This window comes from Cyprinus carpio, chromosome B3, assembly GCF_018340385.1.
Source record: "Cyprinus carpio isolate SPL01 chromosome B3, ASM1834038v1, whole genome shotgun sequence".
Taxonomy (NCBI): Eukaryota; Metazoa; Chordata; class Actinopteri; order Cypriniformes; family Cyprinidae; genus Cyprinus; species Cyprinus carpio.
This window is the reverse complement of record NC_056599.1, coordinates 22,809,502-22,832,211: the sequence shown is the minus strand read 5'-3', so window position 1 is coordinate 22,832,211 and position 22,710 is coordinate 22,809,502. Positions and strand designations below refer to the sequence as shown.

The window sequence follows — 22,710 nt, the reverse complement described above, 5'->3', positions numbered from 1 at the left end:
TTCTATTAGGCTGGTTTAGAAGAAAGTATTTTTATATCAATAAATTTCTCCTTTAAAGAAATGCAGCATTCAGGGTTAAAACAGGGTTTTCATAAATTCAGTTACCGGAGGAATGTGAACATACAGGAATGCGTGTCCAATGAATTAGTGGAAAAGGTCATTAGATCACTGTGTGAACCAGCAGTATGAACGCTTTCAGTCCCCTAACAAAAAATGTCACCATGCCTTCCTCTTTTCAATCACACTTCCTTTACTGAACCCATCGATGGCAATGAAAACATCATCAGGTCATATATTACCCCAGTGCTTAGACCAGTGAGCACACGGGATCATCACTGTCTCCCTTTCTTGCCTTTCAGTTGCTCTCTCAATCTATTGTCATTGCTCCTTTATTTCTTGCCTTCCCTCACTGTTTACTCTCATAGCCTAAAGAGTCTTTTTCTCTTTTTTTGGCCAAATAGTGAAGTAGTCAGCGTTACCTACACAGATTTTACTTTTGAATTTGTCGCTTCTACACACTTTGAAACCTTAACAAAACCTTATCCTCAGTCACATCACACTCCTGCTGTAATTTAAGATCATACTGTATGACATGTCCAGAATCCTGCAGCTCTTCTCCCAGCGACCAGCGCTTTGGGTAGAAATGTCAGCTGTCTAGTATGAGCCATACAGATGGATTTTTTTCCACACAGGACCCTTAATTCAATCAAAGGATCAGATCAATAGACACCGTGCTCAAAAACGCAACAGGCCAATAACAAACCATTTCTGAGCAGGAGGAGGGGGAGGCAACTTTATTGGCAGCCAGGGAAAAAGTAAGCGAAATACAATAAGACCCTATATGACACACCCTCAAAGTCAAAGAAACGCACAGAGAGGAATAGCAGTGAATTTGCTCCTTAAATTTTTATCATAATACTCTCTAAAATAAATTTGTATGACCTTAGTTGAATAACAGCATGCTTATGTGTTTGTATTTTCACTCGTGATTGACTATATATAGAGGGGTCATATAATTTAATAATAACAAAAAAATTATTTTTGTGTTTTTATTAAAGCGATCACATAATTTAGTATTATTTATTTATTTATTTTATTAATTTCCAAAAATATAAATTTCTTTTTTGCTCATTGGTGACTAATTTATATGAATTTGTTATTTGTGAAATCTTATTTGTACATTTTCGTATGATCTGCTTATGCCCCAGTGGTGGTTATGTGTTTAGGGGCGGGGTTAGGGGTGGACCTTAATGCTTACTTTTTTTCTAAAAATTGTATGTTTTTGTGCAATTCACATCACCACCTTGACATTTTCCTGTAAGATCTGTTTGGCTTTTTCCATTTTATGAAACTTTTATTTCCAAATTTAGACACCACTTTACAGTACATTACTATAACTGGGTGAACTAAGTGTCTGAATACTGGATAGGTATTGTTAATGTTTAAATGGTGTGTTTATTGAAATGCATTTGTTTGAGCTAAGTGATCTTTTTGGTTTGGAGAGGAGTTTTTCACTTCTGAAAATTGCAATGTTTTCAATGTTTCTTCATCTAAAAATAAATATATACACTCTTAATAAAAATAAAGGTCCCCCCCCCCCACACACACACATACACACACGCACGCACACACCCAGCAAGCAATACTTAATATGATCCAACAGTTCCTAAAATAATTTTTTTTCTTATTATAAAGAGCATTTTACTAATAACCTTTCTAACACTATAAAGAACCTTTTGCACAATGGAAATTTTCCATTGATTTGAAGTTATGCCAGCAAAGAAACTTTATTTTAAGAATGTATATTAAAATATGGATTTTTCATGATATGAATCCCTGTGAAAGAATACTTTTTAATATAGTCTGTCAGACATCAAATCTTAATGTTTGCCGTGAGATTTTTTTTTTTATGAGATTTTATCTTTACTGTATTCTTTGTACCCTTTTACATTTCCCTGTGTCGTCCCCTCCTCTCCTCTTGGTTACCTTTCTTTCTTTCCCCTGGCTGTATCGCTGTGACACAGAGAGGAAGAGAGGGTGGGTGTGTGTGTTGGGGTGGGTGGGGGGGTTACTCAGTATAAAACCCTCAGACTGAGAAAACGCCTCTGCAAACATACCCTGTCTCTCCTCTATATCTGCTTCTCTCTTTCTCTCTCTCACGCTGTCCTTCACTCCCATGCGCACACTCGCTCACTTCATCCTCTCTTCCTCTTTGCTGCCTCTGCCATCCCTCATTCTCTTCATTACTGAGTGCAACTCTGTCCACCAGACAATGGGATCGACTTTTGGGGAGAGTGTGTGAGCGCGTTCGCATGCATGCGCGTGCGTGTGTGAGAGTGCGTATGCATGTGAGTGAGACTGAGCGGATGTGGGATCTGTGTGAAAGAGCTTTCCTGCCAGCCCACCGGATCCAGTGAGCCAGCTTAGCAAGCCAGGCGTGCACGGAGCTGGGCAAGTGTGTGAGAGCGTGTACATGTGGGTCTCTTTCACCCTCACACGCTGCTCCACACGCTTGGGATCCTAGGGCTTGGCGCCTTTCCCCCGGGACCCCCCTGCACCCCTCTGTCTGTCTCTCTCTCTGCGGTCTCCTCTTCTCCAGCAGTCACCATTTCGGCTCCCGGCAGACCCACGCTGGCTGCCCAGCCACTCCCGCGCCTCAGCCTGGGCAGGAAGACCCTGGTGGCGGCCGCCGTAGGGGTCATGCTGGTGCTGGTGCTGGTGGTGCTCATCCCCGTGCTGGTCAGCTCCGTGAGCAATGACAACAGCCACTATGAGATGCTGGGCACCTGTCGAATGGTGTGCGACCCGTACCAGAACAAGGGCACCAGCACGGGCATTGCCAGCACTGGCTCTTCTGTGCAGGCCGAGGCCGAGGCTCTGGCCGACCACAGCAACATGCCTCCACCCTCCACGCTCCTCCAGGGGCCACAGGGGAAGCCGGGCCGACCAGGCAAACCCGGACCTCCGGGGCCACCAGGGGAGCCAGGGCCCCCGGGTCCGATGGGGCCCCCGGGGGACCGGGGGGACAGGGGCCGAAGCGGGGTTCTGAGTCTGGGCAATGATGGAGCTATCAGCACGGTTACATACAACACTCACCCACGGGTGGCTTTCTACGCGGGACTGAAGAACCCACACGAGGGCTATGAGATCCTCAAGTTTGACGACGTGGTCACCAACCTCGGCAACAACTATGATGGCACTTCGGGCAAGTTCATCTGCAGCGTGCCGGGCACATATTTCTTCATCTACCACGTCCTAATGAGAGGAGGTGATGGAACCAGCATGTGGGCTGACCTGTGCAAGAACGGACAGGTGAGTACCAAATCGTTCCACTTTGCATAAAAGTAATTAGTGAACTTTTTTTTTTTTGATGTTGAAAGCTATTACATTACACATTATGTATTATGCATGTATATATAGGCATATAAATATAAGTAAATATTTAATTTTAATGTTACTGTTTTCATTATTTTCATTTTTATATATGTATATTTTCCCTGATCTTTTTGAAGTGTTTCTAAAATCGTTTTGCATATCTATGAAGCACATTTCTTCATCTCGTGTTATGTGCTTGTGGTTTGCGCCGGTATTCACAGAGCGGATCTAAAATTAATTAAGCTGTTAATAATGACCCCGCAGAGGACAAACGAGACTCTCGTTTCGTTCTTTCCTCTGCTTTTTTTGTTTGGTGTGAAACTGGTGGGAGACGCAGTAACATCTGCTGTGAGCTTCTCGTCCCCCCAGAGCACGCGGGTGAAGTTCGCACAGCTGCGGCGCCACAAACCCGGCGAGAAGACAAGCGCTGAATGCGCTTAATGCCTGGTGACTTTGTGCGCGTGTCCCCGTTAACAGAGGACTCTCTCTCTTTTATGGAATTGTCTTTGCATGGGACACTTAAAAGTTTGCCGGTCCAAACTTTTTTATGACGTGTCCGATATGTTTTAAAGCGCACGAAACATTTATTTATTTATGCATTTTAGGAGCATATATTTTATGTTTATGGATCTATAAATAATATAGGTAAACGTTACATTTTTGGTTTTGTTGTCTAGTTTATTAGGACTATTATCATTACAGATATCAAAGGGAGAAAATACAACACAGGTTGCTACTCCATCTGTTTACTCTAAGTCATACTCATGGTTTTAAGGAAATGTTTCACCGCAGCTGTGGCTATTTTACCCACAAAGCTCGGATCAGTGGACGTAAGGGCGCGAACGAAAATGTCACAATCTGATAAAAACCGGCTGCGCGTGCGAAATCGTGCAACTTCATGAACTTGTAATCACAGCGCCACGAAGACCAGCTACAGCCACAAACACACCTTATTATCCCAGCATGTCTCAGGAAACACCATTTAATGTGTGTGCTTTTTACTCTCATCTTCTTTTTCTTTCTGTCTGTGCCTTCCTGTATTTAAATGCTCGCATCTCCCTCTGTTCAGAGTTGTTTTTTTGCGCTTTTGAATGAGAAGATGTGCAGTTGTGTACTAGATGCATTGGCGTGTCAGTGCAGATGGAAACAGACAGAAGTGGAACGTGCACTGTTCAAGGATCTGATGCGCCTACGGTTAGGGTTTGCTGCCACGGTTGTAATTCCTGATTCAGTATTTATTAAGAGACTGTTATATATTTATATTGCGATGTTGGAGTGGTTTGGCACGCGAGACTAACTCTCAGGTGGGAGAAAAGCGCACGTGAAACGTCATCCACTGAGTTCCTGCTTCACGCGCAACGGGGGAGCTGTGGCAGATGGAATAGAATTAGACAGTAGACTTAAGAGTCTCTTCAGGATCTAGTGAATTAGAAATAACATTTTCATGTAATTAAATATTACATCTAAGGCCAGTATTGAGTTTGTAAAATAAACTATGTCCTGTCAGACATTGACAGAATCTTTCATATACGTGACGTGTTTAATCATATTACTTAAATGGTAGGCTAAGATAATTTTGAGTACTGTAACTACCATTGTAATAATAATAATAATAATAATAATAATAATATTGTTAATTACATTTGGTTAGATAGATAGATAGATAGATAGATAGATAGATAGATAGATAGATAGATAGATAGCCTAGCTCAATAACAATGTATCAAGGTATCAAGTTTTTTATTATTAAATATTTTATTTACTTTGACTAATCTAAGCTTTATCTGCTCTGATGTGTCTTTAAATTAAGATTGTGCGCTTCGTTTAGTGCTTATAAACTGGCACCGTTTTACTGAGTTACAGTGTGCATGTTTTATTATTAGCCTACATAAATCAAGCAGTTAATGCATACATATCTATTAAACATTTTTTTTTTCAGGTACAGTCTGTGATTTTCACTTTTAATACAGTTCAAGCTCTTTGTAGGCTCAAGTATTCCAGTTAACAGAAATAACTTAAATGTCTCCAATTTGCCTCGCTAACACTGACAAAGTGACCCATATGTCTGTCAACATTTATTTTTAACAATTTAGCTGGAATTGCACCTGGAATTGAAAACGGTGTGAGTTGAGCAGCACCTGGAGGGCGCGTGTGTTTTAAGTCTTTCCTTGGCCCGGAGGTCAGCGCGCGCGTGGACGCGGCGTTGCCGCAGCAACCGGAGCTTTCGCGAGACAGCCGATATTTCAGTCAGATAAATACAATTACCGAGGGTTATCCGACTGCCGCCGCGATCATCCAGCAGCCTCTGTTAGAAGAAATAGTTCATCTCCCATAAAGAAATTGTCACAGAAGAAAGACCGCCAGACGTTGCCCAGAGGGTAAGCGGAAAAATGAAAGAGATAATAAAAGGAACCTAGCATTCACTGTAATATCTGGAATTGAAATTACATTATGCTTTTTTTTTATCCCCCATCCTCAACATGTCTTTAAACTCCATCTTCTTTCTCAGTTCATATGTGCCTCACTACCAGCTACGTTTCTGTCTTTTTTAAACCTTATTTAAAGTTAATCATGTTCTTCATTAGATCAAACCAGGCCGCTTGCTGAGACAGAGTCCTTGTAAGTGCTGCCTGTCTTTTATACTCTAGTGGCCATATTAATTGAACTTGTCTGGTCCCTTGGTGCCATGACAATGTGGGCAGATCACATCCTCTTAATTGTGATGAACACTTGCTTCTGTCACAAACACATCTTTGATTTGATTAATTATGCTTTAATCTGAACCCAGACCTACAGTAGCAAGCAACCTCAGGGAAGCACCTTCACAGCAGGAGGCCGTACCTTTGTCAACTTCTCTGTTGTACAGCTTAAAAAGTTTATCTGCTAACTTGCAATCTTCCCAAGTGCTGTTTTAAGGTTTCTTTGTTTTCCCCGTGCCCTAACTAGATTGCCTAAGCAAAACCATAAAAGAAGTACACTAATGGCAAAGGCAAGAGCAGGCAAAAACTGCTGGGAGCACAGTACAGCATTTATGGAGTGTGTGAAGGAAGAGCATTGGGGAGGGAGAGCATATGTTGTCGTAAAGCACCGTCTGTTGAACACAATGGGTCCTGATCTCTAGAGACCCTCCTCACAGACACTTTAGGCAGACATGGGCGACAAGCCTTCCTCCTGAGAGCAAGCTAATCTTTATAAAGTGGTTACCGCCTCACTAATTAAACCGCTATTCCAGATCAGAGGAATTGCAGCAGTGTGTGTGTGTGAAAGAGAGAGAGAGAGAGAGAGAGAGTGGGCATATAGGACCTCAGGCGAGCCGCTGTTGCATGTGCTGTTTTTGGAGTCTCACATCGTTTCCTAACAGTTTAAAAGAAACTTTTACTATTTAACTTTGTTGTAACCCTCTTACTCTCAGAATGTGTGTGAAAGCAGTACAGTGTTTCTCAATGGCAGTGATGGAGTGCTAACAGACTTTTAGCTAGTCTGCTGCATCACTGTGGACTTGCTCTATTCTTCAAGCGGCCACTGACCATACCGCCATACAAACCCACACAGCTGGTGTGCAGGACGTATACGTGAGAGAATGAGGAAGAACACGAACAAATATTTTTGTTCTGGTGAGACTGCAGTCTGTGTGGGAAAATATTAGCACTCTATTTATTACCATCACATTGTGTATGCTTAATGGATTTTATCTTTAAGACACAAAGGATGCATTCCTTTTCATCCATTTCCACTACTCTTTCCAAGCTTCTTCTGTTTATTCCACGCCGTCTCAGCTTTCTTTTCTTAATTTGCCAAATTTGCGCTAAAAAAAAAAAAAATCCCATTTTTGCCAGATGGACATGTACAGATGCCTGTGCTTTCCTTTTGAAACTCCACCGGCTTTACAAGGAATTCCACTTCAAATGTGATAAAGGAGTGAGAAAAAAAATGAAAGGCTGAAAAAAAGAAAAGGCGTTTGTCGTGTGCCAGAGAGTCTTTTTAATCGTAATTAAAAACTTTGAACCACATCCAGATTGCGCTGGCACCTGTCCTCGTGTTCCTTCTGTTGATATTGTCATTAATCCACCCAAACCCATTCTGACTTCATTATAAACAAATGCATCCAGAAACTCTTTGTGTTTCTCAAGAGGCTCCTTCGGGATAATCTTGCTGTCTCAGACCACACTCACACTGGCGCACACACTCACGCATGCGCAGATGTGCACTCGCACGGTCGAGCACAGTTATCTCAGTATTCACCTGTTTGGTTTACAGCTGGTTTATAAAGTACTGGATGTTTTCCAGTGTTTTCTACGGTGTTTTCCAATGAGCTAAAGGGAGTAAAAGTGAGTGAAGTGAGCAAAAATGGAAATTCTGTCATTTACTCATCCTCATGTACCTTTAAGACATCTTCTTATGCAACTTTTTTGTCCTTTTTTTTTTTTTTTTTTGTCCACATAATGAAAGTCAGTGGGGTCCAATAAAACACTGGACCCACTGACTTTAATTGTACAGAAAAAAAAGAAAAAAAAAAAGTCAAAATATATTCTTTTGTGTTCCATAGCAGAAAGGAAGTCATACAGGTTTGGAACGACATGAAGGTGTGTAAATGATGACAGAACGTGCATTTTTAGATGAAAACTGCCCTTTTGCGCATGACATGACACTCCATTTTCCTTATTCTTTTTTTGTTCACTCACTCCTTCCTTAAGATATCTCGGGGAATAGTGTATGCTTTTATGCAATTACATGCATAAAATGTGCTATTATAATTAACATGACTGGGAGCAATACATATACAGTATGTGTATAGCACTGTATGTGTGTGGAAAAGCATCACACCTCACCATCTGGAACAGAACCCAACCCCCCCCCCCCCACCACACACACAAAAGAACACACACCCCCCCAGACACACAAAAACTGACACACAAAAAACTGAAAAAAAAATGTTAAATTATTAGTCAAACAAATTACTCATGTTTAATAACACAGCACATATAAATGCAGGTGTTGTTCATTGGTGTTGTGATGAAGAGAGAGACAAGTAACATGCTGGCAGAGTGAAAACAACCCCAGGATCAATACTATTTTTGCAGGAAACAGGACAAAAGAACATACAGTATAGCTTATGCAATAATCCTTTTGGTTGAAGTATACCAAATCTTTCACTTGTCTTTTCAGTCACGAAACAAACTTATTATCCTTAAAATAATCTCCTGGAAAAAGTCTGCAGCATCTTTTAACAAGTCCAATAAGCAGTCCTCTTCAATAACAGCTTGTTAATTTGCGTCGGAGTTGGAGGGTGTGCTTGTGTTTCAGTCAAACACACTCTTCTCGCTCTCCACTCGTCTAATCAGCTGTTGAGGCACTGGGGCGGGGCCTTTGCCCCTGATGTGATGTCTAATTGGACACTAAATTTGCCACCCAGTGGAGCAGAACATTAAAACCACTCTAATTGGGTGCTGTATGGTTATTAGCACTGGATTTGCCCGTGCTGCGAAGAAATGCCACACATGTCAGATGTGTCTGGGTGTAACGGAGCAAGAGCTGCGAAGGAATCCATCATTTATTTATAGGCGAGGAACTATACTCTTAAAGCACAGTCTTTCTGCACCTCAGCTCTATCAGTCAAATATCCAGCCCAGAGAGTCTTCAGCAGTACTGTTGTGAGTGTGTATGTTGAATACATGTACGAAAATAGCTGCGCCTCCCTGTTTGAATGACTGTGGCCTGGCTGGTGACTCAGAAGGAGACCCTCTTCTTCTTTTAATGAGCAGAAATCAACACTCACACTGACACCCCAATCATGTTTTCATGTGTTCGACACACTCAGATGCATATACACACATGCTGTTGCTCTCCCAGGGAATAACAACTTGCCCCTCGGCAAAGTTCTTCTGTAAACATCTTGATACTTCGATGATGTTTTTAATGACTCCTTCCACTCACTTCCACTCAGACGCTACAAACCTACATAGGTCCGCTGCGACTCCCTCGATCAGCCCACTTACTCGGTCGAATTAGTCAGCGCGTGTCCGTTCGTGTTTAACACCTCGATCACCTCGGAAAATAAACAACAGCTACTGTAAGATAACAACTATCCGCCCGGCGCCAAATGATGAATAGGGCAATTCATGAAAAACGTATGCTGCAGCAAAAACCATGCGTTTCTCCCTCGCTCCCTCTCCTCATCTTTCTCCCCCACTCCTTCAGTCTCCCCCAAGACTAGAATTACTGCACTCTCCTCATTATGGTACTGAGAGGAGGTGAGGCTACTCTATCACACCATAATGCGTTATATTGCAGCGGGATGTTTCATTATGCAGCTGCGCTCCTCAGTGATTTCAGAGGGGCTTCGCGCAGAGGTCAGGCCATTGTGTGCACACCAGGAGCGAATCTAAGAGTTCAGCTTCAGGAGGAACGGCCAGTTTCCCTTTGGGGGAATATTTCTTACTGTAAGTGTGAGGTCATTCATTTAAATTGAGCTCGACTGACAGTTCTTTTAAACAAACCAATTAAAAGGCATCTGTTTGTCAGTTATATCAGTAACAGTGGTATACGCTTTAGTTTGGGATCGCTTGCATTAGTTTGTCACTTTCTAGATTCTACTTGATGTACATTATCAAGCTTTTTTTGAAAACTTTTTAAACAACTGTTAAAAACTACAGTTACAAACTTTTGAAGGACTCTCAAATATGGTGTAAACACAAATGTAAATACAAAGGCAGGTATCCACCTTATTTTTCCTGATGTGGTAATTTGTAAATTTTATGGGTCTGGCTTCCGGCGTCATCTGCTTCCAGTTGTTTTTAGTTGTACAAAACAGCTAATTTTTCTGCTTGATATTGCAAACTGGTGTGTCTTACCATATTATTTGAATGGATTATCTTAATTATGAACACACTGGTTTGTAGTGCAAACAGTTTTAGCGTTTACCGCACTTTGTTATTCTTCCTGTTATTTTCCTACAGTGGCTAATGAACCAGAAGTCTTGCACATTCACAGAAAACGGCTTTATGTGTTTTAATGTTTGGTGGATAATTTATATTTTGCTAAAAGTAGTAATATTAATTGTTTGCTAAATATAATAATTTGCTTTGCAACGTCTTCAGTTTGAATTAAAATTGCACTTTTTTTCATCCATATGTTATGTTTTTATTTCAGTTTTATATTACTTCAAAATTTATTTGTAGAGGACTTGTCACAGTAAACTTTGTTCCAAAGCAGAGAATATTTTAATAAGTTACAGGTTTTGTGTGTGTGTGTGTGTGTTTGGTTTTATATTAATTCATAATTATAGGGTCTATAATCACGTAAACTGCAGTCAAGCTTTGCAAAGATTCATAATGAATTGGGTTACAATAGACTGCACATGTTGTAAACTACCTGGCTATTTTGTCAACCATTAAAAGAATATATGACTATTAAATGGCTTTTCTAAGCAGTCTAAAAATCTCTGAAAATCTCTTTTTTTGCCCTCCAGAGTTTCTTTTGCGGGGGTTATTTTGTGAACTGTCTTCCTCGACTTCAGCTACTTGAACTGTGTATGAATCAGCCTGTTTAGATGTCTTTTAGATGCACAAGTGTGAGTAACTGATGGAAAGCTGCTCTGGCATTAGCTGATGGCTGCTGGCATCTTCTTCTCTAGCCAGCTGGCCCTCGTCTATCATGGCCATCAGCAGACGACATTATTATTTAAACTCCTTCTGAGTAATATCTTCATTAGGAGTACTTCAGAAGTTTCATAAAAACATTTCTCTTTCAGCGCTATTCATCGTTCATTCTCTGTGCAAACACCACTGCCCGTTCTCTCAAACAGCTCTGATCATTGCTTAAACATTATATCAGTGTTATTTAAGTATTCCTGGAGATCGCTGACAAGACAAAGAGCAGCTGGGTAGATTAATCTCTCCGGCTTTCTCTGCACGGTGGTGCGACAGATGGAAATGAAAGCATGGCACCTTCACTTTTGTTCTCCACTACTTATCTTGTCCTTAATCAGGTTTGCTTTGCTAATAAACCCAAGTGAAAAAGGAGCACATGGAAGTCTCTAATGTCCTCAGGAATTTCACACAAGCAGCAAGCATCTGGCTCGCTCTCATCTGCAAGGGGATTTTTCTCCAAGAGCCACATGAAGTGCTCCACTAAGTCTCGATCAGAGATGCAGCTCACAGTCCACCTTTTAAGTATAATTAGAGCCAGGCGCATGCTTCAATTGAACCACACTACCGCTAACTGTCTAAGAGCCTGAAATGTGGTACGAGAAGTCAACTGGTGTCAGTCACAGCAAGAAAAAAAAAGCAAGAAAGAGAGAAGGAAGCAGGGGGACATGGAGACAGCAGGATGTGTCCTTCAGGATTAGGTTGCTTTTCATAGATGAAATGTTTCATATCGTTCAGAGACAGATCAGTCTCTGGCAGGGAGACGCTGCTGACATCTGTCAGAATATCCACTGACTACTACCGCACGCTTAATCTCTCCTTTGACTGTATTAAGATATTGAGCCAAGGATAAGGTGTAAGGTTTGGTTTACTAAGGTGTAGTTTGGAGAGTGTATTTTTAGTTTTACTAAACCAAATTTTAAACCAGATTTTAGAACTGATCAGATGTTCTCAAAGAAGCAGTCCAAACAATAAACTGGAGTTTGATGAATAAAAAAAAAAAGGTTTTAATGTTTAAATGTTTAATGTTTAATGACCATTAGTAGTACTTGTGTTATTATATTATATCGGCATATTATATTCTTAATGCTGTTCTTTTATACTTTCTTTTCATCAAAGAATAATGGAAAAAATAATTGTAGTATGTTTTTTCACAAAAATATTAAGCAGCAAAAACTGTTTTCAGCCTTGATAATAAAAACCATTATTAATAATCGAGTAATAATAATAACTGATAACAATTGAGCAGCAAATCAGCATATTAGAATGGTTTCTGAAAGATCATGTGACACTGAAGACTATAGTGATAACTGCTTAAAATTTAGTTTTACAATCACAGGAATAAATTACATTTTAAAATATATAAAAAAACTTTAAAAAAAAAAAAATCATAATATTTTTACTATATATATATATATATATATATATATATATATATATATATATATATATATATATATATACATATATACAGTACATACATATATATATATATAATATATATATATTAAAATTATATATATATTATTATATATAATAATTTTTTTATCAAATAAATGCAGCCTTGGTGTGCAAAAAAGTTTATTAAAAAAAAAATCCGAATTATTTCAAATGTGTGATTGTAATGTACACATTTTTTAAAAAAAAGAAGCAACATTTACGATTATTCAGTGGTTTCCTGACTTTGGTAGGTAGATGTCCTACACCACCTTTAACCCAAATCTACACATGCTTAAAATGTAATAAATACATGATTATGTTAGATAATGTCATATGTTTAGGCATGTGGATCTGTGATCCATCGCATAAATCGTACAGAGAGGTCACACTTTCAAAGTCAAAAAGGCATTCCATGATGAAGTCTATAAACACATGGCATGTATGTGCTCTGAGCACACACCAACTGTTTTCCAAAACAGGGACAAACAGATGTGTGTCAGAGCACGGCCGCTGGTTTCTGTCTGTTTGAAATGCTAAATGGAGACTGTCTGTCCCCCTAACCCAGCCCTAAAGCCCAGCAATGTCTTTGGACTTACATTCTTTGACTTTGCCCAACTATACCGCCTCCCTCTTTCATTTGTTCCCCATAGACCTGGCTTCCAGCTATTTCACTCCCTGTTAAAGGAACATTCTGGGTTAAATATACTGTAAGTATACAACAGCATCTGTGACATATGCTGTTGATTACACACAATATAATTTTAATTCTTAACAGAAAGAGAGAGAGAGAGAGAGAGAGAGAGAGAGAGAGAGAGAAACAACTTGTTTAAAAAACAAAAACTAAATTGATAGTGCAAAGAAAGTCTATGGGGCAAGTGCACAATGGTTGCCCCGTAGGCTTCCATTGTAAGTGCATATACACGTTTTTACAACTAAAGTAAGAATCACAATTATTTTTCGTGTTTAATCGACAAAATCGACAGAAGGAGCCCTGAATATTCCTTTAAATCTCAATGTTTACTGCAATGACTGTCTGTTAATGATTTTGTTTGGGACTCTGCTAACAGAGATGCTCCGGGGGCATCATAAAGAAAGGATTTATCGTGAACCTCTAAGAGGCAATTGATACATCCATCTTTCTATTTGATTTCTATTTACACAAAGTTTGAAATGCCTTGTGGTGTCTCCTCATTGCTTTGGATATCATTTATAGTCACAGTGGCTTTACCAATGAAATCAGTTTTATAGTATTGTCAATCAGAACACAGTTTCTGTCATTAAGTCTTTATAAGAGTTTTTTAAGCTTAGATTTCAGCTGCAGTTCAATTGCTTTTTAATTACCCTGAAATGATTTCCAAACGCAGCCGACAAAAGGAAGTCCGGCCTCCCAAAGGAGGCTAATATTAAAAAAAAAAAAAAGATTAAAACGTGTTTCATCGAAATCCCCTCCAACAAATCCCACGCACTCCCCGGGCACTAAGAGCTCACCCTTTAATAAGGCCGCTATGCAGGCTGTGTGTGCTAAAGGCGGATTATTTGATATTAATATGCACCGGACGATCGTCGCCATGGATTCAGAATAGCAAAGTTTGTTTGCACATCGATATTAGACTCACCAGATTTAATCAAGAAGGTAAACAATGAATTGAAAATAGATAGAGAATAAAAAGAGAGACAGAGCGACACAGAGTCATCTGGGTTGAGTGATGGGCAAGTCCTCCTCCATTTGACCGACAGAGCCTTTATGCGACGACAATGCGCCACAGGAGTTGCTTTATTGCATTGAATGTGACACCCACAGCAAACTTCACTTCTGAAAAAGTTACTAAAAATGGACTCAGAAACTCAGAAATTGATAGTAAATTTTACAAATAATAACAAAGAAACAGCAAGTAACACATAGAATTAAAGTAAATGTTTTGCAAAATGTATTCCAATAATCTTTGTTGTATAAATATTAATTATAAATATAAATATTTATAGTGTAGATGCTGGCACAATATTTTCTTAACACTAGTCATATGTTTTATAAATATTAGCAGTATTGTACTACCTAACTATTTGTAGCATTATCCACTACAGAAATGTGAAAAACTGTCCATGACTCACATCGGTGTAAGACAAATCAGTTCTTTCTTTGTTCTAATGTCACTCACTCTTTTTACACTGTTGGATATAGTAAGGTTACGGGTGGGAAGAAAGTTGTTAAAAAATGGCAAGCTGAATTTTGATGTGCATCTCAGTTTATCTCACTCTCATCTTCTGATTATACCTGATATAAAGACTGACAGAACACCTTGACTACGTATAACATTAACAAAGTAATTCACAGCTTCAGGCTGGCAGACAAACTTTAAGAATAAAGTGTTGCTAATGTTTTTAAATATTACATGATGGCAGAAAAATAACTAGTGGAAAATTTACCCTTAATATTTTAAAGTAATCAATCAATCAAAGGTCAAATGTACAGAAAGTGTTTTTTAAAAATATAAATGGTACACTAGGCGAGAGGTGGGGCGGTGGAGATGGAGGACAGATGGTCACAAGGCCAGGGTCTCTCTGTCTCTCTCAAGCCATTCTCATCTACATCACCAGCCGTCTGCTCCTCTTACCTGAGCTATCGATCGTTTGCTCTCGGCCTCTGAGACCTCAAGATATGGACAGGAAAATAGAAAGAGAAAAAAGGAAAGAGAGACCTAAGATGATTAAGAAAACTAATTGGATGGAAGAGAAGCATGTGAAGAGATTTATAAAAAAAGAACATAATATATGACAAAAGAGACTCAAACTGCTGAGAGGAAGGATGTTAAGCACAGAAAATACAGTGTTTGCAAAAGGGTTTGGACAATTTAGACATTTAAAAATGTATGAATTTATTAGTACTCATTTTAAAGAAATACTGCACAAGCACACTTTTCAAGCATTTTTTTTTTTTTAAAGAAAAACAAAGCTGTTTAAGGGTGTAAAATAAAAGATACATTGTTCAAAATTAAGTATTGCAACAATTTCTGGTTGTCAAACATATATGGAGTTAAATTTGTTTGATGTTATGTTGTATAATGCAGGGTTTCCAAGGCTTTCAGCCAAGCCCTGCAGACAGATTTTAAGAAAAGTTAATATTTCAATAATTTGACAACACTTTCACATTTTCATGGTTCTCTGATGTTGGTTAATGGTTAAAAGACAGACAGGTATACACATAAAATATTTCATCTTTTTTTTCAGTAAATGTCTTGTTTTGATGAATAATTTTGACTTACTGTATGTGGCGATTTTAACAACAATGTGGCATTTCATCTCATATGAAAACCCTAAAGCAAATACACACCCACACAAACATTTCAAATCCTCAATCTATTATTTAGAGTGAATACTGGTGAAATTCGGTCCAAACTTCTGTTCACAGAAATGCTTGAAATTATCTAAAGGTATAAATAAAGTGATTCCACCAACTCACAAACCCCCTGCAGTTCCCTTACAAACCCCCATTTATAAGAAACCCTAGTCTAATCCAAAGAAATTCATATATTTCAAGCATGGCTTCAGTGTCTAAATATTCCCGTCTAGTCACTGTAAATATACAGATGTGCCTGAGACTTCATCCAAGGATTTTGAATTGAAGCTCTCTGATGGTTATAGAACTGCCAAATCTCACTCTTTTGTCACATTTCTCTCCATTCCTTCTTCCTCTGCACTCTGTCCATCATAATTAAAGAACACATTACAGTCTCAGGCTGACAAACTCACTGCCATTCAGCCCGAAATGAAAACTAATGAGAAGACTCCGCTGTGTTTGCTGATCCCACCGCGTCCCTAAGGAGGACTGGTCCACCTCTCCAGATGATGGAAAGCTCCAGATCTCTCTCTCTCTCTGGCTCAGAAAGTGGACACTAAAAGAGGAAGGCGAATTTTGGGGAGTGTCACTCAGGCAGCGCAGCACTCTTACACCGGCACATTCGGTAAACAATGTGTCCGATCAATAAGGAATGATTCTGGCAAGAGCTGCCTCAGCACAAAGCCGAAAACACAGCAGAATCATTCGATTTGAAGGAACTGACAGCTCTTTTCAAGATAGCTTCATAATATTCTTTCTCTCTCTTTGTTTCTTTATTGCATTTTCTTCCACCATTTGCTTTGTCACTAAAATCATAAACTGATATGGTCCTACAGAGATTTTAGTAGCTATCTCTGCTGAAATTCAGACTTGATTTGGCTAAATTGAATCTATCCAATTTACAATCCTCACACTGTTTGCCTTTTACTGTTTCTTTTTTTAAAAATTAATTATTTTATTTTTGTGGCTATTTACCAAGAAATAAATACACTTAAAGCAGTTTAAATAATTCTAAGAATACAGTAGTCAACATTTGAAATGGATCAAAACCTTTCATCAAAGAGGTCCTAAAACCTAAAACCAAAATGCGTTCTTGTCTTTGGACAACTTTGATTAACTTTTTTGATCCACGTGTTGACTACTATATACTATCAGAATCAGAATTATTCCATATTTAATAAACCTGGATATTCATACATTTCCATGTAAGCATAGAGAAAAGTTCTGTGTTTAGGTGTCTGCAGATTGAGCTTGAGTAAAGTGTATTCAGCAGCAGCTGGTCAAACCAGCGCTCCACCACTACCCATTACACATCAGCACACAACCTCATATGTCCCTCTACAGCCACCATACCACAGCCCAAACATCCATATGGCCTTGACCTCAGGGAATCCCCTCTGCCAGGATCTTTACAGGGTGTTTGTATGGACGAACGAAATTAGACAGCTAAACACGCACATGCATACCCGCAAACACCGGCCAACATTTCAGTGGGACAGGTGGTGATATGTGCCTGGCTAATCAATCCAGTCATTTACTCAAGCAACACAAACACACTAAAACCTAGAGAGCTGCCTCGCTGCTCACCGTCTACAGCTACCTTCTAAGGCAGAATCTCAAAGGCAGAGATTCCACACAAATAGCTCCACACATGTATGACTCAAGCAGCCGATTTCAATAGATTTTGACAAAAGTACCTTTTTAAGGAAAGTCAGTTCACTCAGTGGCAATATTTGCAACGCCCCCAAGCAGCTAATTCAAGCAAGCAAGACCAACCTATCTACTTGAATCATGAAACACTTAAATCTCAAAACTGCTTGCCAAACTCATATTTAAATAACATATTTTGAATCAGCAACTAATTCTGACATAAATTCACCCTTAATAAAAAAAAAAAAAAAGCAAGAACGGCACATATTTCAGTCCCATGCACATGTCTCAGGTCACTGACTTTCTATAAAAAAAAAAAAAAACTACTTCTAACGGCCGCAGAGACGCGATGACTTCACTAACTGCCAGTTGGCTCTTTTAAGAATGCAGGACATTTTCCACCATACTGTGAGTCGACGGTGTCATTGAGGCTTATTTCAGAGAAGCAACCTTTACATTTCAACAGTGTTGGGGGTAACGCATTACAAGTAACTCGAGTTACGTAATCAGATTACTTTTTTCAAGTAACTAGTAAAGTAACGCATTACTTTTTAATTTACAAGGAAATATCTGAGTTACTTTTTCAAAAAAGTAACGCCAGTTTCTTTGTTTTTTCCATTTATTGACTGACAAGTCTCCTGTCCCCATACTGAGAGAAATCAGAGTACAGAGGCGTTGTGTGCGCTGTGTGAACATGATGTAGTTCTAGACTAAATGTGAATGTGCATTAATTCATCCTACTCACAAAAAATTTAGAGTTAGTATTCATCAAAATTAATTAAAACAGTGAAATGCAAACTTAGAATATGACACAAACCTGCAATAATTAAATGTTAAATAACACAAATGTATCTAAATCCCATTTTATTAACTAGTGTCTTTGCTGCTGACCTTTGTTGATCCAGTTCAACCATACTAATGAGCAAAAATGACTTTAGATAAACTAACAATTGTGCTTCATTGTTTTTTTTTATTGCTGAAGAGTGTTGAACCTTCTTCTCCTGTGTGCTACTGTACAGATGTGAATTTACTTTTCCTTCAGCCTGAGGTTTATTCATCACACTTCTTGGTGTGAAAGGGCTTTTAGAACTTCTTATATTAAAAACAACCAACCCCTGCTCATATTTAAAAAGTAACGCAAAAGTAACGTAATGCATTACTTTCCATGAAAAGTAACTAAGTAACGTAATTAGTTACTTTTTTGGGGAGTAACGCAATATTGTAATGCATTACTTTTAAAAGTAACTTTCCCCAACACTGCATTTCAAAGATAGAAAAAAGCCTTTGATATGAAACACAGCATATGAGCAATATAAGTGAATGCTCTTGTTATCTTTGCTTTGACATTAGCATGTTGCTAGCTAATGACACAATGTTTAGTGGCAAACTGGTACACATACTTTACAAATACTGGTAAAATGTAAAGAATATGCCTTTTTTTAATTTAACAACAAACAAAAAAATCATTATCTGTACTTTGCAATATCGGTTGTAAAATATATTTTCAACTTATTTACCTTCTTGAATGCATATTTTTCCACGTGTTCGTAAAGATAAATGCAGTGATATCTTAAAATGTGGCTAAATTTTGGTATAAAAAGAGGCCTTTCAAAAATCCAATTGATTTTCTCAGTATGAGGAACAACAGTTGTTTAGAACATCTTTTTTTGTTGTGTCCCACAGAATAAAGAAAGTCGTACATGTTTGGAATGACATGAACTACTGTGGGTGACCTGTTAAAATTCCCTTTTATACAAAATACAAAAAAAAAATGGATTTGTCAGAATGTGTAAATGCAACATGCTGCACAGAGTATGTGCATTTTACTTCCGCAAAAGAAGCAAAGTGAATTCATTTCTGACCCTTCCCCTTCCAGAAACCCTCTTCCCTGTTCAGTATATTTCTCACCAGTATTGCCAATGAGCGCAAGCCACATTGTGTGGGAGGGACACACATACACACTCCAACTCTGCCACACACACTGGTGTTGATTATAATAGTGTATCGGGGTTTGCTCTAACACCTCTGCCCACGGAGCTCTCCCTCGAGTCTGCAAAAACCTTTCAAACAGAACTCTTAATTAGATGGAACAGAGGTCATCTAGAACCAGAACACAAGGACAAATACACTCCCACACAAACACTTCCTTCCTTCCTTCTTTTTCTCTAATAAATAACATAGATATTAGCACTTATCAGAAGCTGAACTTTCTGTCTGATAATGAACTGGAAGAAAAAAAAAAGTCGGAATGTCACATTCATTGCTTTTAAAACACGTTCATATTTCACAGCTTGTTGTAAGTAAGATCCAGGCAGTCAAGCCGTACATATTCATGCCTTCACCGCCAGCTCAAACGTTCAATCACCAGACAGATTACAGAAATCCTCAGCAATTTCCCCAACACTGTTGTGTGGTACTCGAACAAATCCACACATATTAAATCCATCCGTGTCTCAATCTTTTCCCGGCTCGCTCAGGTGAACGAGAATAGTTGTCATAAATTTGAAGCCAATCTGAATGTGTCAACGCTTGCGTGTTTTAATGCATCCTGGAGTCTTATGCGTGCTTATGCATTGGTGGATATCTGATACTTCCTTTGCAGACATTGCAGATTTTAAGTATCAGAGTCAGAAAAGGAGATCTAAATTAAAACCCCCATAGCATGATTTGTCTTTAATACCTGGAGAAAGCCATCCATTAGCATTCTAATACATCCCAATGGCAGCTGCTTGGCTGGTGCAGGACCTATGCAGTATGGCATTTAAAATCTGTCATTTTTGCCATTTTTGAGCCAATCACCTAAGATGTTACTTGCATAAATACTAGGACTGTCAGTTTAACGGTTTTACTTGATTAATTAGTTATGAAAAAATAACGCGATTAAAATATTTTAGAGCAGTTAACGCACTGGCCCCGCCCCCAGACCTGCACGTCATCTTGTATTTCATACAGTTGACTGTTGACAAATATGATGCAGGGAAACAACCCAATAAATTAAGTTATGCCCTAAAATTCAAGATATTGGGGCAAAAATGTTCTTGTATGAGTTTTTGTCTCATATTTATATTGCATAAGCGATATCACACGAGCAGCGAGAGCAGTATCACACGAGTGCTGTTTTTGTCCCGAATATTCAATAGGTAAACCTACTGTGTCAGACAGACATAATTTTCTGTTACTGATGCCCCTTGTTCGTTTTCTCTCTCTTTCTCTCTCTCTCGTGTAGGTGCGAGCCAGCGCGATCGCTCAAGATGCTGATCAGAACTATGACTACGCCTCAAACAGTGTGATTCTGCATCTAGACGCTGGCGATGAAGTCTACATCAAACTGGATGGCGGCAAAGCCCATGGGGGCAACAACAACAAATACAGCACATTCTCTGGCTTCATTCTTTACGCCGACTGAATATGTGATCGCAGAGGAAAAGCAGCTGGAAAGAAAGAAATATAGCGAAAGGAAAGTGGAAGTGAAGGAAGGAGCATTTAACATCCCAGCGCTTTATTTTACCAGGATCTCTCCATTGCTTCAGCACACATTTTTACAGAAAGAGACTCAGTGGAACGAGGGTTCAGTAGCTTCTCGTTGAATCACCTTATTGATTGATAAAAAGACAAGGAAATAAAGTGATAAAAGTGACGTTTTTCTCTTTCGGTGTTGAAAGGGCATTAAGACTCTTAGAGTGACTGGCAGAGATCTTTAACCTCATCCTCATGTGATTTTCCTCAGTAAAACTCGTTTTGCCCACAGATATCTAATGTTAAAAATATCCATGACAACCTGTGGGAAAAAGTATGATACTTTTGAAGGATATGTGAATCTGATGACAACTTATGTATTCATATAATTCTAAGGCTTGTGTCCGATTTCTCCTTACCTCTATACTGGACACAGCACCCCCTGTTGGCTATTGTTGGTAACTGGTTTCCATCTGCATTCTTTTCGTATGTGTTGTACTCTGTTGGGACTGCAGTAGCTGATGAGCATTGTGAATGAATGCCATTCCTTACAAGCACTTGATACTCAATTTAGACAATTGGTACTCTGCTACTCCTGCTTCCCACGACACCTTTCCTTCCCTGTCAATTAGCACTCGACCCTAATCTCGCTCCTCTCAGTCACCTCCTGCCCCTCCAGAAACACCAGATGACTTATAATAGTCTAAACTATTTTTTTTGTTGTTGTTTTTGAAAGAGACGGCTTAAAGGATGCTTATGTATGTTTTAGTGTTAGTTAACTTACTGTAGAAAGAATGGAGAGCCTGTGATGAACACATAAACAGGATATTTTTCTGAAGCTAAATGTAAAAAATACAAAAAAAAAATTCAAATAAAAATATAACAACTGAGTTTGGCAAATATTCTTCGCTATTTTAAAATATAAATTATAAAATTATTAACTATAAGCCACAGTATTACTATTTCATAACAATTATTATTTATAATCTGAACATTACGGAGAATTTCAGATGTCAGAAGTGATGGCTTAAAAACGTATTGATTTTGAAGAGGGCTGGAGGATGAGTTGAGGTGCTTTTGAGGGGGTTCACTTATCACTCAATCATTCCTGCTAACAAATGCAACAACATGCAGTGCGAATATTTACAAGGTAATATTTGATTCCGGTGGGACGAATGAATGTGAGAAAATGAGGTTTATTTGTAAGTGTGCATGTGTGTTTGCGAGTGTGAGTGTGTGTGTGTATCTGTACCAACACCAGAGCATGAACTACAGTATATTTAGTCTTTGCCACATTATTGGTTTGAGAAATGTTCTATGCTTTAGCTGGTCAAAGATGTGATATAGAGCCAATGAGATTGCATCAGACACGTTTAGCTAAGCCTCTACAGAGAAGATATAAAAGAAACAATAAAGCTGTAAATTAAATAAATCTATGCTATGTTTGTCAGTCCTACTCTATCTTTTGGAAATGTTGAATAAATTTAAATAACAAATGGGATCTTTGGAGTCGTTTGTGCTGTAATGATTTTTTGTTCAATGCGAAAAAAACAGTTTTTGGGAAAAAGAAACCCATTAGCATAAATCTTCCAATTTATCTAATTCCTCACATAATAGGCTATTTAATACATGCTTTAGTCATTTCAAATTACATCAGATTCACGTTTATGCCTCTGCTTCTTTTTCCATCCACAGATTTCTTCCTCCCATCTCTCTATTTTTATCTCTTACCTGTCACCTGGTCTGACTCACAAAAGCACATAGGGAAAAAACACAGCTGTAGACTTAACAAAAGCTTTCATTAAGTGT

The 22,710-nt window shown here is 38.7% G+C and overlaps 1 protein-coding gene across 1 annotated transcript; it reads left to right on the top strand.

The window, feature by feature from the left end:
* The first annotated feature begins 2,096 nt into the window (after positions 1 to 2,096).
* LOC122136545 (C1q-related factor-like) lies at positions 2,097 to 22,419 on the top strand. The gene is made up of 2 exons (XM_042720296.1): positions 2,097 to 3,312; positions 20,672 to 22,419. The coding sequence occupies exons 1-2, from the start codon at positions 2,701 to 2,703 to the stop codon at positions 20,849 to 20,851; spliced, it is 792 nt and encodes a 263-aa protein (XP_042576230.1). The 5' UTR covers positions 2,097 to 2,700; the 3' UTR covers positions 20,852 to 22,419.
* The last annotated feature ends 291 nt before the right edge of the window (positions 22,420 to 22,710 follow it).

Excerpts from the sequence above, each read along its gene's own strand:
- LOC122136545 (XM_042720296.1), top strand. The coding sequence starts at position 2,701 with ATGCTGGTGCTGGTGCTGGTGGTGCTCATCCCCGTGCTGGTCAGCTCC. Across the intron at positions 3,313-20,671 it reads ACCTGTGCAAGAACGGACAG|GTGCGAGCCAGCGCGATCGC; the intron begins GTGAGTACCAAA and ends TCTCTCGTGTAG.